We start from the raw sequence: 15,417 nt of genomic DNA, 5'->3' as shown, positions 1-15,417 counted from the left end.
CACAGCTTTCCGAGACAATAGTCTTAACAGCTGTGAGCAGAGAGTACCGATAATCAGTGCCGTCTTCAACGGAAACGAGACGAATGCATAATGAACTTACACACATTCAGTCACGTTTTTGTGCCTTCTTCTCTCCAACCTCTCCCATAATCCTTAAGAAAAATTTGAATTTCTAATGACGTACGAGCTTGGGGAAGATTATCCGCGAGAAACAAACGTTTCTTTACGCCTTCGTCGTTTCTGCCAATGCGTACGACGAATTTAATAGAATTTATTCTGTTTTTCTTAAAAGACGCGACAAGACGAAAGTATCGTTATAATCTTTGAAACAAGTGATCGACAGAGACCTCGTGTTCGATGCAAAGCTAGCAGCAGTTCGTGACTGAGATCTAGATCTGGATCACTCGGTCGGTAAAGTCGCGAGGCAAGGTTCGAGGTCACAGAGACGCGAGTGAAAGCCACAAGTCTCTGGAATATCCCGTAAAATCAAGACGCAGTATTCGTCGACATCGATTCTAGTCGACTGTGTTTCACGCGGTTACAGAGTGTTCTTAGAAATTACATTCTTGTAAACAACTTACAGGATCAAGGAAAAATTAAACAGGAAATTTTCTTCCACTCTAATGCAACTTGACAGTTTTGCAATTGCAACTTTACATCTGCGGGGAGGGATTGAAACAGTGAGTTCAGAAAATAGATACTTGATTAACATAATCGAATTTTGGAGCTGGTCACATACGATTATGAAAATTACGCAATAATTCGTATTGCAAACGTGACATGGATTATCGAATTCTACTCGGAGAATGTTAATCAATTGCGACATTCGGTTATTCGTTTAGGGGAATCCATTAAACAGTTGGTTTGATGACGGAAACAAGGATTTCCTGTTTCTGCAAAGATAGCTCTTGTTTGAATTTCCTCGTCATCTAATAGGAATAATACAGTTCGTTGTAAATTTACAAATTTCATGATTAATCACTTTTACAATTATAAATCTTTACAATTTATGTTGTTTAACATTTTTTTTTATCAAAGATATCCAATAAGACATGACTTACGTGAAAACTTGTTATCAAAAGCGAAAAAAGAGATGAAAAATCTTAGCCATTTATCCCTAGAATATTTTTAGCAAAAAATTACAATTGACCTCCAAGGATCATCCCTTCAATCGCTAAACTCGAGGCAATATCTAAATTCTCTAAACGAAAGCCAGACTACAAATCAAACTTCTCGAATCTGGCCAAACAATCGAAAGCTTTTCTATCGAAAAAAGAAAGACCAACCCTCATCGTTGTCCAAACAAGAAATTGCGTCGAATTCTGACGAAAATACACGCTGACCCAACAGGGAGGACCAGGTGAGAGTGCGCAGGAACATCTCGAAGGAGGGTTAACGACGATCGACGGAATCGTCGTTGGTTAGAGAAAGAAAGAACGAAGGGTGAGGAGAGGGTGATAGCGGCTGGATTGCGCACACGCGAGAAATTTCCCGGGAATCGGGTCTTTCCGGGTCTGCGACACGGTACTCCTTCGTTCGGCTCACTCGAGCGTCCGACGCGCGACACGGCAACAGGTGACCAGGAACAACGCCGCGAAAGATCCTCGAAACGAGCAGAAGGATCAACGGAACCAGTGACAAAACGAGATCGAACGACATCAGGATATCCGGTTAGGAGTTCGTAGCTCCTGGATTTCACTTGATTCGAGGAAAACAGTTTTCGTCGAAGGGACAATAAAGGTAAAGAGGAGATTTCGAGAGGGAAAATGAGCGTCGAGGACGCCATCAACTATAAGCCCAACGAGGAGGAGGATTACTATGCTCTTCTGTCGTGCGATGAATCCGCGACGGTAAGCTACATTTTCTTATTTCATTAGCATTCTTGGAACGTTTGTCTGTAAAAATATATGTCGTAAAGAAAAATAATGTTTTGCGATATTTACTGTTGTATTCTCAAATTGAAATTGTCTTTAACATTGAATATTCAATGAAACGTGACCTCCTAATGGCCCATTATTATCGTATAATTTTTGTAAAATACTCGTTTAAATTACATTAGTATAGAAAATCTCTTTTTAATACGCCCAGTTTTTAAACTGAATTCATATCAGAGAAATTTCCTTGGTTCCCAGAAACTTAATCAAAGTAGGAAAAAAACTTGTGACGGAAGAGAAAATAAAAGGAAACTCGAAGTGACCTTTTGCTGTGTGTATTACTTCTAAGTATCTTTTACGTGTATTACGTAAAACTTGAAGTTTCCTCAACACTCATAATAGCTAGTATAATTTACTTTTATATTCTCACGTCGCTTATATCCATGAATTGCACCAAACACGTACAAAGAATAAAAAGAATGAAAGGTTTATTGTTGGATCTCGTTTGTTATCGTTCAATCATCTTTTCATTGTGCGTTACCTATTATTTTTGTTATTTTGTATTACACATTACACGGAGCTCCATGCATGTTTAATCGAGTGTACAGATTTAATATGCTTTCTGAAGTTATGCCGAGTTAATTAGCTTCACTGTTGAGCGCGTCACAGAGGGATAATTGCATCACCGTCGGGCACAACTTTAATTAGCACTTTGACCGAACTTCTCGATTAACATCGATCACAGCTGACGCGACTGTCAATTAACTTGACAAAAATACGTCACTTTTTCAACCGTTCACCATTGAAAACCCGATTGTATTATTAGAATTACACCGTCTCGATTAATACATCGTCATTAAATTTGCATAAAAGTCATTGCTGACCCTTCCTAAGGATTTATGCCATCGGTCAGCTTGTTTTTTCCCTCGATGTCGATCGCACAGGATCTTCTAAAAATAAACGTTTGTCGCTTTAAATAAAAAGCCGTGGGGGTTAATGAGTGATCGTGTTTGCCTGTTTACCGATGGCCTGTCTCTCGCCTTGCTGCTCCATTAAGAAACTCTACGCCCATTAGGCAAATTTATTAAATTGCCTGGCAAATATCACTCGTTTCCATTAGCTCGAGAAACTGACGATAAGGGTGAACATCCCTCTCGATTATCGCGCTCGCAAACACCGTGGAAAATGAAAAGTGAAAACACGTCTTCGTTCCTGTTATTCGATGAACTCTACTTTTCCATTCTTCTTAATTTCAAATTTTTATATTAAATTTGACACGATCCCCATGGATTTTTATTTAGATCTGAAGGTGGAAAACAATGGAGAAATCATATTACGACCCCGGGGGAATTCAATGGGCAAACACAATATAGACAGAAATGTGTTGTGTATTTGGTTGAAATAAAAATTATCCCGTTGTAGCAGCAGTCCCTGAGGGGTTGAAAGATTTCTATAGAAAGGAAAAGCGAGATAAATGTAATTTTGGAAAAGGGTCATACCAGCGTTAGTGCTAAAAGTTTGACGAAAAGACGATTTAATGTTTCAGGTGGAACAAATCACAACAGAATACAAGGTTCTAGCGCTTCAGTATCACCCGGATAAAAACGAAGGAGACAAGGAAGCTGAAAAGAAATTTCAGCAGTTGAAGGTACGTTCGATCTATTCCTTCGTAGTGGACTCGATTGGAATGATTCATCGAGAAGTTAAATTGCTCTGTTTTTACACCGGTTTACCTTGTAATTACGATCAAATGTATACACTCGTATCCATGATCGTATCGGGATTTTTTCTTTTTTCTCGCAGCACGCGAAAGAGGTTCTCTGCGACCCTGAGCGAAGAAGCAACTACGACAAGTGGAGGCATAGCGGAATCGCAATTAGCTACAAGCAGTGGCTTGGGATGAAGGATAACGTGCACCAAGTGAGTAAAATTTATAAAAAAAAAAAACCCTTTGGAATCCCTTTAAATGAAGACGGTAAGACGAGTCTGGTGGGAAGTCATGTGAGAAATTTCTTGGTGCAAAATGTGAAGGACACGAATTTCTTTAGAGAAAATAATAATAGTTTGCCCTTGTTATAAATTATGCCAGAAATTTCTCGCACGATAGGAAAAAGAGAAAGAGTATTGAGAGAGAGGAATATGATACCTCGTAGTCGATGCATTGGAGCACACCGAAGACGAAGGATCGCATGCTGCAGGACACTTCCGGCGATGCAGCTGGTTCATCGGGCCACGGAAAGGTGCAGGCACCGAACGCACACAGAAGAGCCTCGGAGGGTGGTGCGAACATCTACTACGGAGCTCGTCGCGATCTCGGTTGGGATTCCGAGGCACCGAGCGAGGTTGTAAACAAGTTTCGTAATTATGAAATCTAAGAAGAGTCCCGCGTGTAAGCGGGGTCCGAACCGGTAGGACCAACAGTCACGCGCTCTCTCTGTGTTTATCTTGAAGCATATCGAACATGAATACGAGAAACAGCCATCATAAACCTGTAATAATAACAACACACTGTCTCAATGTAAACCGATGATCGTTCGTCATTGTCCAACCGAGATGAAACGCAAGAGGATCGAAGGTTTCTTCTATGAGAAATTTTCATCAACGAGAGATACACTTTGTTGATTATTCAGACAATTTTTATTTTCAACCCATTGTTTATAGAAAATTTCAAATCAGTCTAGGAATGAAATAAGAGAAGATACGATGTTCCTGTCGATCTTAGTTTCGATGGAAGACGGTACGTAACAGGATAACTCGTTTAAAGTTCGAAAGGAGAAACGAGGTCGGAAGAGTCTGAAGAGCGTGATGGAAATAGTTTCGATGGTTCGGGAAAAGATTCTCCAAGAGGGAATTTTGAAGGAAGAATAGTGCCACGATCGGTTGGACAGTGTTTTGATATCGTATCGAGGGAGAAGCTGATTCCACAAAGGGATCCAGATGTAAGGGAATAACTAGTTGTTTCTACTATACTGTTACTCGATGTAGAATACTTAAGTGGTTCAGTGTGAGAATTTTCTTTCTTAAATGTCGCGGATACTGTTAAGAATTTAAGGTAAAAATTTTTTAAATTCACTTTTCTATTTATAAAGAAATTCTTTTTGAATTTTTCAAAAGTTCCATCATCGATATTTTAACGAAAATTTCAACGATTCAACGTTTATCACCACTTAAGTAGTTCTCCCATTGTCGAGTAGCTAGAAAAAATAAGTAACTCGTTGTTTCAGCATTGAGTACTTTTCAGTGGAACACTTGAACGGTTTACGCGTCGCATGGTTTTCGTTGTTAAAGATATCGAGGATAGATAGGAAACGTGTTTTCGATGAAAATGGAAGATTTCGTCGAGTTACATGAAACACAAGAGGAACAAGATAAACCGTTTAAGCGCAGATGTTCCACTGTTGAGCGAATCGATGACGGCGCACTTGTACCTGTGTCAAACGCCAAGTACATATATGTACATGTATATCGTTTTTTCTCGACGATACTTGAATGTTTGAAACCTCAAACCTCATAGCCTCATAGATTTCGTATCCATCCTTTTTCTACGTTATCCATCAACCCTTTCGCTAAGAAAGTACTTCATTAATACTGTTATGCTGTTTTTCAAATTTGAAAAATTTAACAATTTTAGTAAGGTACAGCTGAAACTTTCGCTATCCATCATTTTCTGAACATTCGAGCTGATCTGAGACTCTGGAATCCACATATACTAAACGTGTACAAAAGGGTTGATGATATTTCACATTTATTTCACCGTCATTCATTATCGGTAGAATCCCAATCACGACAGCGAGTTACATCGTTCGAATTGTTTCCGATTTGTCGCGTTTACCGTCATCTTTTTTCCTGTAGACTGCACGAAAGATCATCGGGTAGATTTTTGTAACATCATTGGTGTACCTATCGCGTAATTAAGACACCTAGGCGGTACCGGCTAACGATTGGTACACCAAAAATAGCAGCAGTCGACTGGTGTGTAGATATCGATGTGACCTTTTCGATATATTAGTTCTCTAAGGCTCGGAGCTGTGGCTTAACGATTAATATCGTGTCACCCTGAAAACACGTTTCTCGTCTATCGATGTTGCATTTTTTAACCCATCAATCCGTTGCCATTACTTTTTTGCCAAATCATCCTTCGATACAATCCGTGAATGTGCTATCGGTACATGAAAATATTCGTATTTTCTTGGAAATTCAATTTAGATCCTTCGCACTGTTTAGACGAGAAATTGGATGATTCGAAGAAAATTGAACAGCAGTACCGATGATAGGAACAATTACACGCCGCGATGGGAACCAAATTAGAGATATAAAAGTATATAAAATTTTATCGTTTAGGAGTCGAGAACGAGTTCGACCAATTACATCACACTACCCGTGCATCTGTCTTTTGCGAACGACATTTCTGAAACATCTTGTATGTACGTGTGTGTTCCACATCTATATTTTTCTAGACGCGTCTGCGAATTCCGTCTCGCGGAACAATGTACCTTCTATCTATTTATTATTTACGCGCGATCGACCTATTGATAATATCGCGCATCCGAGGAGGAGATTTGGAAACTCCTTTTTCGTTAAGATCCGTGCAACCAGCATGAAATTTAACGCCGTTGTAATTTTAACAGCACAGAATATAATTTACGAAGTCATTAGCAACGTTAATCTTCTCCTTGAAAGATTTCATTACGGATTACGTGCTACGCATTGTTGAAAATCGATCGTTTCACTCCTCCTCGCGAACGTGTGAGTCTATGTTATGTGCGTATAAATAAATATACAAATATATAATATAAATATACATATGTAATGTATAAAAAAATATATAAATATATACTCGTCACGCGCTGGACGACGGGACGGTATGTACCTATGCGATTAAAGATTCAATAAATGTGTTTAATTAAGAACAGTTTACTTCGTAGCTGATTCGTTATCGTGCATGTACAAAATTTCAGTTATTAATTAATGTATTTTATTTCGAATTACCCTCGTTCGTTCGTTTCCTAATTCAATTATTTTTCTACCTTCTCCCATGGCAATTAACGTACCTGTAGAAGGATGACACACGTAGTTAGGAAAGAAAACGAGGATCTAATACTTGCTAAAACGTTTCACGTTCAAACGAATTAACTTGGAATGAATACGTGTCAACAAAGCTCGCGCGTAGTTTGTTCGACACAAAGAATCGATGCGAGCAAATTGGAAAATAGTAAGTGGAAAAACTGTAATGGAATTGGACGTGTATAACCATGGAACAATGGAGAGCCGCGATCCTTTGTCATCGTGAAACTTTCCCTATCTCTTGGAACACATTCAGAGGCAATGTTATGCGTGGCCTAATTTGTTACACGCGAAACTTAACGCCGTTTGTTCGATGAGTATTCATTTCGCGTTATCCTTCACGGACGAAGGAAGATACATCCTTTCATTCAGCGCGTCTCTTTTCACGGTGAACTCGAACGGAAACGACCACGCGGCTATAAGCTGCTTCTACTTTTCTGGATAATTAACGCGTTAAATGTCGCGGTGAAAATAGATTCATATGAAAATAATGTCCAGCTCTGGTGTCGATGTATGTATTTTGTTAACTCTTGGCGAATAAAAGGATCACAAACAGCAGGTTCTCGTTAGATAAACGGCCGAAATTGTCGAGAAATCCTTGAAGCGCGAAACGAATGTCTCGCTCCAGTTCCCAATCATCCGCTGGCTGTATGTACATACGATATTCCATATTGGGAAAACAATATGCTTCGTCGTAAGTTGTCAGGGGTAGAAGCTGTCCAACTTCCCGAAACGGTTCACGAAATAAAATAATAATTAGTTCATACGTCTGTCAATCAATACACCTAATTCCGTTCGGTCTGTTAGAACCACCCGTTTTTTATATCGACCAAGATTTCGTAAGCAACTAACGTTACGCGATCACCCAAGTTGTGCTTGGTCGATTCCAAAGTATTCAAGTGGATTAAATTAAAGAAGTTTCTTGCGAAAGGTGGTGAAATTTTCTTCGAGCACAGCTTTGATAGACGGTAGTTATGAAAGATTCTTAATTACTTTTAATCGCTGTTTCAGAACGACCTCTTTTCCCGATGAAGTATTCCTAAGTTTAATGCGAAAAGAAAAAGAAAAAAGGACCTACGTTTATTATTAACAGCTCACTGGGGTATATTTCGAAACGCCTTGCCACGTTTCACAGAATTACGTTTTCCCCCTGGTTACGCAAGATCGCACGAGTCCACGAAACCGTATTAATACATTTTCCATAAAGCTGTTTCCATCTCTACTGTTCTCTAGTTAACCGATACTAGGGAATAATGCACGGATCGTTTCCACCTGTAGCAAGCCGATGTGTTCATTAACCTGAAATATCAACAGCAGCATTTTCGACGATGTGCAACACGGCAACAGGATCTCGTGCACGGATGCACTTGGAGACCCTTATCGTGAATGCACTCGCCTCGATGGATAGCTCGAGTGGCCGACACGACGGACGTTTGGCCTGCGTTTACCAGATAACCAAAGATCGCTGCCTTTCCATCGCCTCTCTCTATCCACAATATTCGGATTCAACTTTGACCTACCCTATAGAAACGGGATCAAGTTCACTGTGAGATTTAATCAATTCCAGCCGGTACGGTGTTCAAATTTCGCTTTTAATTACATGTAGGGCTGTTTGCAAAATTAACTGGTTAACACGGTTGCACTAGCTTCTATTGAAACGATGGTGAATTGAAAATTCGAAGGATTGTTTCCGGATGTTTTCAGATTCAATGGAATTTAGCGTTTTAAAGTAAATTTCAAGATTAAACGATTAAAACTTTATAGAATTTTTCAACGAATAAATTCATATGCGGCAATAAAGGTCAATCGGTCGCGTCGAAAGGACATTTTTGCCGATAAATTTGAATTAATGAGAAACTTGGCAGGAGTACGGTTGGTTCAATCGATGACAGTCCCCTGGCGATGGGAAACTTACTTTTTGTAATTGCATTATGGAAAGTTACGCAGGAATTGCAAGCAGATGGTTAAAAATTTAATAAGGAACTCTGCACAGTGTAATCCCGTTTGCAACGCGTCCTTCTCTTATCTGTGTTTACTTGCTCAAACTCTATGCATCACTAACTAACAGGCATTAAATCTTCGGTATGAAATTACCATAAAACGATGCTATTCTAAATGGGATTATGCCTTAAAGTAGCCATTTTTTTAAACGAAACTGTACATCGCCTCCGACCTTTCGAACGAGTTATTGGTATCTACAGAGGAGCATTGTGCCAGAAAGGTACTGGAGATTGAGGAAAAAGAGTAATTTTCAAGTTCTGTACGTCATCGAACTCCACCTTTTCACCCTAACATATCGGTAGCTATAAAATATTACGTAGAACCCAACGTTATAAAAGATTAAATTTAAAGCAATTGTTTCTCGGAAACGTTAATTAAATTCTAAATTTATTTACATATTTGTAAAAGGAAGGGAATCGTTTATAGAAGAATATCCTTTTGTTCAATGAAAGCCTTAATTCGAATCGACGGAAATCCGGTTAAAATGTATCAGTTCACGAACAATGCAATTATCAAGAATGTATCTGTGTTGTGTCGAACTGGAACGAACAAGGAGTTCCATTTAACTCGGGATGATTTTCTGCAGCGAATCTATACAAATGAGTTTCATCTATCTGTAAGCAATTCAACGATCGAGAATTGTTCAATGTAATAGACTGGGATGATTGAAAAAAAATTCGTTCTTAAAGTAGGTACAATTATTCAGAGAATAAATTTGTATCTACGTTTTATAACAACGAAACGAAAGCTTACAAAATAATCTCCAGAGGTTTCGTAACATCGATTATGTAACATATTACGCAATACGCGTTCTATCAAAGCAATATATGAAATATATTGATAAAAATAACAAAAGTATTTGTTCAATCGATCGGCTACTCTTTTTTTTTCATGAAGAGACATGTACTGGCAACGGCATAAATTCTTGTAAAAAAGTGATTCCCGACGCGTATTGGAATTTTTATCGAAACTTCTGTAAAAGTGGAAACTCGAATGAGAAGCTAGTCGAACGAGTGTTCGAACTCGAAGGACGAGCAGCAACTTTAATCCTTGTGCAAATAGAACGAACGCGGCCTCGTCGAGGGAACTCGAGGAAAAAATAAAAAAGGGGATATAATGAAAAAAGGAAAAACTAGATGCAAAGGGAAAGTTTATAAAGCAAGGCACAAAGGAACGTGATGTAGCTGGAGAAATACGACCAGAAACGGTGAACCTTAAAATTGAATGAAAAAAAAAAATGAAACGCGAACTGAGGTAAGAAAAATTTTTTAAGATCTCTAGAGTCATAGCCAGGTATTTTCATTTGAAAAAGCTTCACATTTTCAATTGAATTTGAAGTCACATTTGGGTGATTAATCTTCAGTTGGATTCTCTAATGGGATTCGTTCGAATGTTCCACTCTAATGCGTTCTTTTATCACGATTTCCCTCATTTTCCCGACACATTCATCAGACGAAGAGTGACTGACTGACTGACTGACTGACTGAAAAGCTCGTAGTCGCTAGTTCACCCACGCTGAGATGAAAAGCTGGATAAAAAGCGTGAATGGAAGCAAAGGGAAGAAGAAGAAGAAACGAAATCATAAGGGCGATGGAGGTTGCTCTGATAAAGCAACGAACACCACAGAGATAACTCAGTTCATTTTATAGTTATAAAGTTTCACATAATCTTCTAAAGTTTCAATTTTTATTCTCACGTAGAATCATCAGATTTTCGGTCGTATCAGCAATTTGGTGGTATCCTGTAGATTGTAGATTGTTCGCGACTGATATAGATAGACTGTACAAGCAAGGAAAATGGGCGGATACGGATCGATCCAGAGTACCATTCCGTGGGCGTTCGTTCTTCCAATGGGAGAGAAGGAGACGAGGAATCGTCTACGTAACACGGTTTCAATGGGAAATTGCGATCTATGCATGCATTAGGATATACCCTGACTCCTGCAAGAGGCTTCGGTGAGAGTCTACTATGCTTGGTGATTAGAGACCCTATTTATCTTGTCATTTCCCCTAGTGAAATCAATTTCTGAGACAATCACGCGTGATCGTGGCCTGGCTCGAATGGTAAATGTCAAAGTTCGCCTTGTAAATTCGAGCTTGAATGAAAAGCTGCGTTTGGCGCAACAACGAGATTTTCTGATTGACGAGAGTTGGATAACAGGGAGAAATAACAAGATCCTGTTCTTTCTTTCATTTTCTGCTAGCGGGATAACAATGGTATTGATTCAAAAAATTATTCGTTTCAGACTCCTGCATAAAAATAGTAAAATATTACTAAAAAAAAACTTTAAAGGAGCATGTCGACTATTTTGAGTTAATTAAACATTCAGCACCCAATCATTGAGATTTGTAAATGTTTATTGCGTGACATTATCTTATAGCTTATCGATAGAGTAAAGTAACGATCGTTATAAATGAACTGACAGGTTATATGTTACGTAGGAAATACAGTGACCGTACATGGCACCGTAGTTTCGCGATTGATCAATTTCGAACAATCGCTGTGAAGCGAACTACTTCAGCCCACTCTACTTAACAATACGATAACAATGAATCGTAACAATGAGCGTTTAACGCTTTATTTGATCAAAACGCAGATTGATTAAGTGTTTTATCAATTTAAAAATCGACATTAAAACGAGCGATATGGTCGTTCGGACGCTTACACGAGTTATGTACATCGTACAGCGTTCATAATTCCCGCCAAAACTTATTTCCTACGTGTCAATCGTTATGGATACAAAAATTGCTTACCAATGATGAATTTAGCACGGTAGTAGATCTGGAACGATTCCATGAATCCCATCAACTGTTTATCCACGCAAAACTTACTGAAGAATAACCTCTGAGTGTAGCATTGCCAAAGTCGCGAGGATTTGTTTCAATTCAATTAATCACCGTCACTCACAAATACCGAAAACATCGTAACTCTTCTATCACGTACGCCGTTAATCGTGCACTCTTAAACACAATAGGAAAGCATTCGACGAAGACGAAAGGTCCAAACACCGGAATCTTTTCAAACGTCGCACGATTTTGAACAGTTCGCTTATGTATACTAACGCAGTAACTCGGCATTTACGAAAGATTCGATATGATTGGTTGAAAGCTGCTGTTGGTAACGAACGGACCAATCAAAACGTGCCCCTGATCCGCCATGTTGGGTAGCCATCTTTAGAACGCAGTATATGCTTCAGATTCAAGCCGCACTACTTCGCGTACGGCGTGTGAATTTTCGCGCTTAAAAAAATTAGAAAATTCGCGGAATTTACCGTTTTTAAGTGCAAATTTTAGAATTGTCGTGCGTATTTGTGACTCCGCGATAAATATAAATCAGTGTCTGCGTTTAAAAGTTTCGAAATTTCTTGTAAACTGAACATACGTGACTTTGTCGAATCTACGCGTCCTTTGTGTTTCTTATTCGACCTTATTCGAGTTCCTCTCCGTACAAATGTGTTTCTCGTGCTTTCTATCTAACTTCGTGCGTGGAATTGAACGACTCGTGAAAACTATTGGCCACTGAACAATTAAAGAGACGCTTGCTAGCTATTGCACACGCACACGCACACACACGAGGATTATGATTCGAGATGAACGGTGGCGATATCTAAGGTACGTACTACGTGATTACTCGAGTATTCTTCTACTTTAATTACTCCAATAGATTTTCCATCCGACAATGACGGATATCTAAGCTCACTAATAACTTCTTACTTAATTCTAAAGTCGGTATCACGATGCAAAAAGACGCGCTTCTCCGTCGGTAAACTCGGTCTCTATCATTCCTCTTTTCTTTTATTTTCTTCCATCTTCTTCCATTTTTACAAGCGATTCGTATACAAGATGTTGGATCTCTAATGAAACGCTTCTTGGCTATTATATCGCTACTATTTACAAGAGCACCCTGTTGGCAGGGTGAAACGTGTCGTAGAATAAGGAACGATACTGTTAAAGATTTAGTTAGAATACTCTTTGATGAACACAGGAATGTTCGATTCCATTTTCTTTTATCCTCACGTTAATCGAGTTAATTACTGGGATTAAAATGTTGAGGTTCTTGTGTTAGTTACATATTTTATAGATGTATGGAAAATGGAATCCACCTTGCCAGTACATGCTGTTGAAAGTTTGTTTGCATAATCAACGTAAACCTGTAAAAATCTGAATAATGTGTGTGTTAGGAAAGAATTGAAATTGTCAAGGTGGATCGCATTTTTCGCAATTACTATTTTATATTTTTTGCCATTTTTTGTACGCAACCACAAGAGTCCCAATTAATACATGAACTGACTGGCTGAAAACGTGCAACTCGTTATTGCTTTAATCTTTAATACGTATATATTATCAGCTATATGCTGCGTGTTTTTGTAAAAATGTTATGCCTAAGAATAATACACGATGAAATGATGCGACGAACAAATATTTTAATAGAATTGAAATTAATCATTTTCCAAAATTTGGAATTCTAATCTAAAGGTGTTTTTATAATGTTCATTAAATGCTGACAGTTTCCTTTTTCCGGATTTGCTTCTCTATCGTTTGACCTCTGTACAAAAATTACAACAGTTCAGTTATATCGTTTCACGTGTTTATTATACTCGTGCCGCAATTTCTCTTTTTCCTCTTACGACGGATAAAACAATGTTCCCTTCCATCGTTGAACGTTAAAACAACACTTTTTCACATTGGCCGTGCATCGTGAACAAAGATAAAAATCAATCCGTCATGTGTTCATTTTTCACTGACATCGTCGATCCGGGTGTCAAGAGATTCAGTGATTCAGTGCCTGATATCAGCTTCGTCTGCCGACTGATTTTCAAGAGTGCAAGGCCTGAGAAATTCTTGACCTCTTTCGTGAAGCCATTTGTTCGCCACTGAAATGAAATCCAAAAATTCAATAGACTAGTTCGATTCGATAAATTCTAATTTACGTGAACGTGTTGAAATACCCCATTTGGAACCGGTAAGCACCGGACAGGCCGCGTGTCTAGTTTTAAAATCTCCTTCTCCGTTCGGTTTCAAATTGTACCAAAATGCAGCACTGCCTTTCCTAGGCCACAGGGAGATGTTGATGGCCGTGAAAACGGTACCACCGCCTTGTTCTACGTCGCTCATCTAGAGAAACGGTTTAGAAAATTGATATACTGTGCGAGGATTCCTAAGCACGGTTAGTACTTACGTAATACAAAACAGTAGCAATACGATTTCCAGTTCCTAGACTCTTGAACGCGTTCGTTTCCTCTTTCTGAAGATAAACAATGGATTATCTTAATATCACGTGTATCGAGAGTCGCCTAAGATTTTCAAGCGACGTAAACTCACCCTTGCGAAATCAAAATGTGGCTCGTAATGGCCACCGATACCGTAATTAACCACTTGCAATTCTTCTGCTGTATCTACGGACAAACTTGACATGTGTTCCACGCGTCTGCTCACCGCTGCCACGTGTTTGTGCTCGTGTTCCTGCAGCCAGGCGCTTTTACTAATTCTATAGTTTGCAATCTCTAAGGCACCAGTTTTGTAATTTTGCACCGTAGCACGTTTAAACTGTAGTAACAAGAAATAAGAAAAATTTATATTTAATATAGGGAGATAAATTGATGTATATAGCGACAATGTTGTATACCCTTGGTTGTGCCATTCTTTTGATCGTTTCAATTTCATCGTCGTATATCACGTTATGGTAAACGACAATCCTCGGGTCCAAGTAGGCTTCTTCCTCTTTCAACGGTGCAATCTTCAAAAACGGAATACCACGATCGACGTAACGACACTTGAGGTTCTTCTGTATTTCCGGTGGAGTAGAAACTTCCCCGCGACACAGCATCTCGTATCGTTCCCTTTCCGACATTTCCTCCCAGGTTTTCACTTTTTCTTCAACGACCGTAAAGTGCTAGTAAAATAGGAATTAATTGAAAATTGATTTGGAAAGAATTTGGAAACAAACAATTGTTAGAGGAAATAATTTGCATAATAGATGGCGAGGAGGATGTATGTTACTTGAGCGGGTACAGCTGTGTCGTCCTGGCCGTCCTCGCCGCGTTTCTTCTTCGACTGATTCGCCTTGCTCTGAATTTCCTTCTGGTAATAAGCACGGTTGCCTAAGGCTCGTTCGTGGGTTGGTACAAGCTTCAAAAGCTCGTTCGTCATGCTTAAAGCACGTGCCACGTTCCCTACGTACAATAGAATAAATTTCATTAGTAAATCGAGTTAGCGTGGCGTCGGTTGTGGCGGCAAGAAGGAAAGGCTACGTGCCGCTATTTACACAATTCGATATTAAATCTCCTCGGAACGAGTAAAACGTTAAATTTCCTATTATTAACGAATCGCTAGACTTCTGCTATTCGACGATTTCACGGTGGAAAGGGCTGAGAACGTCAGCGTTTCGACGATCTTCGCCGAACCGAACGGCAGAGAAAGAGAAAGAGCAATCGGGTCGTAATGCATTCGACGAACTTTTAATGAAGCTTTAAACAAAC

At 39.1% G+C, this 15,417-nt stretch overlaps 2 protein-coding genes across 6 annotated transcripts in view; one reads left to right on the top strand and one right to left on the bottom strand.

The window, feature by feature from the left end:
• Nucleotides 1-452: 452 nt before the first annotated feature.
• On the top strand, nt 453-4,378 carry jdp (DnaJ domain-containing protein). Of its 3 annotated transcripts, none has more exons than XM_034335450.2 (5): nt 453-680; nt 1,351-1,850; nt 3,421-3,522; nt 3,678-3,794; nt 4,028-4,378. In XM_034335450.2, the coding sequence occupies exons 2-5, from the start codon at nt 1,767-1,769 to the stop codon at nt 4,247-4,249; spliced, it is 525 nt and encodes a 174-aa protein (XP_034191341.1). In that variant the 5' UTR covers nt 453-680; nt 1,351-1,766; the 3' UTR covers nt 4,250-4,378. The 3 variants fall into 3 exon arrangements, with proteins under 3 accessions (XP_034191341.1, XP_034191343.1, XP_034191342.1); XM_034335452.2 differs by having other exon boundaries at nt 1,133-1,850; XM_034335451.2 differs by having other exon boundaries at nt 1,122-1,850.
• Nucleotides 4,379-13,342: 8,964 nt separating this feature from the next.
• PH4alphaEFB (prolyl 4-hydroxylase subunit alpha-1) overlaps nt 13,343-15,417 on the bottom strand; it is an 83,303-nt gene continuing 81,228 nt past the window's right edge. For all 3 annotated transcript variants that reach the window (XM_076692188.1, XM_034335426.2, XM_034335425.2), the window contains 6 exons: nt 14,939-15,111; nt 14,565-14,831; nt 14,261-14,485; nt 14,118-14,183; nt 13,888-14,053; nt 13,343-13,812 (listed from right to left, as the gene is read on the bottom strand). In XM_076692188.1, the coding sequence (XP_076548303.1) occupies nt 13,718-13,812; nt 13,888-14,053; nt 14,118-14,183; nt 14,261-14,485; nt 14,565-14,831; nt 14,939-15,111 (992 nt within the window). In that variant the 3' untranslated portion in view covers nt 13,343-13,717. The remainder of the gene's footprint in view (nt 13,813-13,887; nt 14,054-14,117; nt 14,184-14,260; nt 14,486-14,564; nt 14,832-14,938; nt 15,112-15,417) is intronic.

This window comes from Osmia lignaria, chromosome 14 (assembly GCF_051020975.1).
Source record: "Osmia lignaria lignaria isolate PbOS001 chromosome 14, iyOsmLign1, whole genome shotgun sequence".
NCBI classification, from domain to species: Eukaryota; Metazoa; Arthropoda; class Insecta; order Hymenoptera; family Megachilidae; genus Osmia; species Osmia lignaria.
The sequence above is the reverse complement of the archived record's forward strand: the minus strand, read 5'-3'. Positions and strand labels throughout refer to the sequence as shown.

Bases quoted from the DNA above. Each gene is read 5' to 3' on its own strand.
- jdp (XM_034335450.2), top strand. From the start codon at position 1,767: ATGAGCGTCGAGGACGCCATCAACTATAAGCCCAACGAGGAGGAGGAT. The intron at 1,851-3,420 runs GTAAGCTACATT...TTAATGTTTCAG, and splicing joins CGTGCGATGAATCCGCGACG to GTGGAACAAATCACAACAGA. The intron at 3,795-4,027 runs GTGAGTAAAATT...GATACCTCGTAG, and splicing joins TGAAGGATAACGTGCACCAA to TCGATGCATTGGAGCACACC.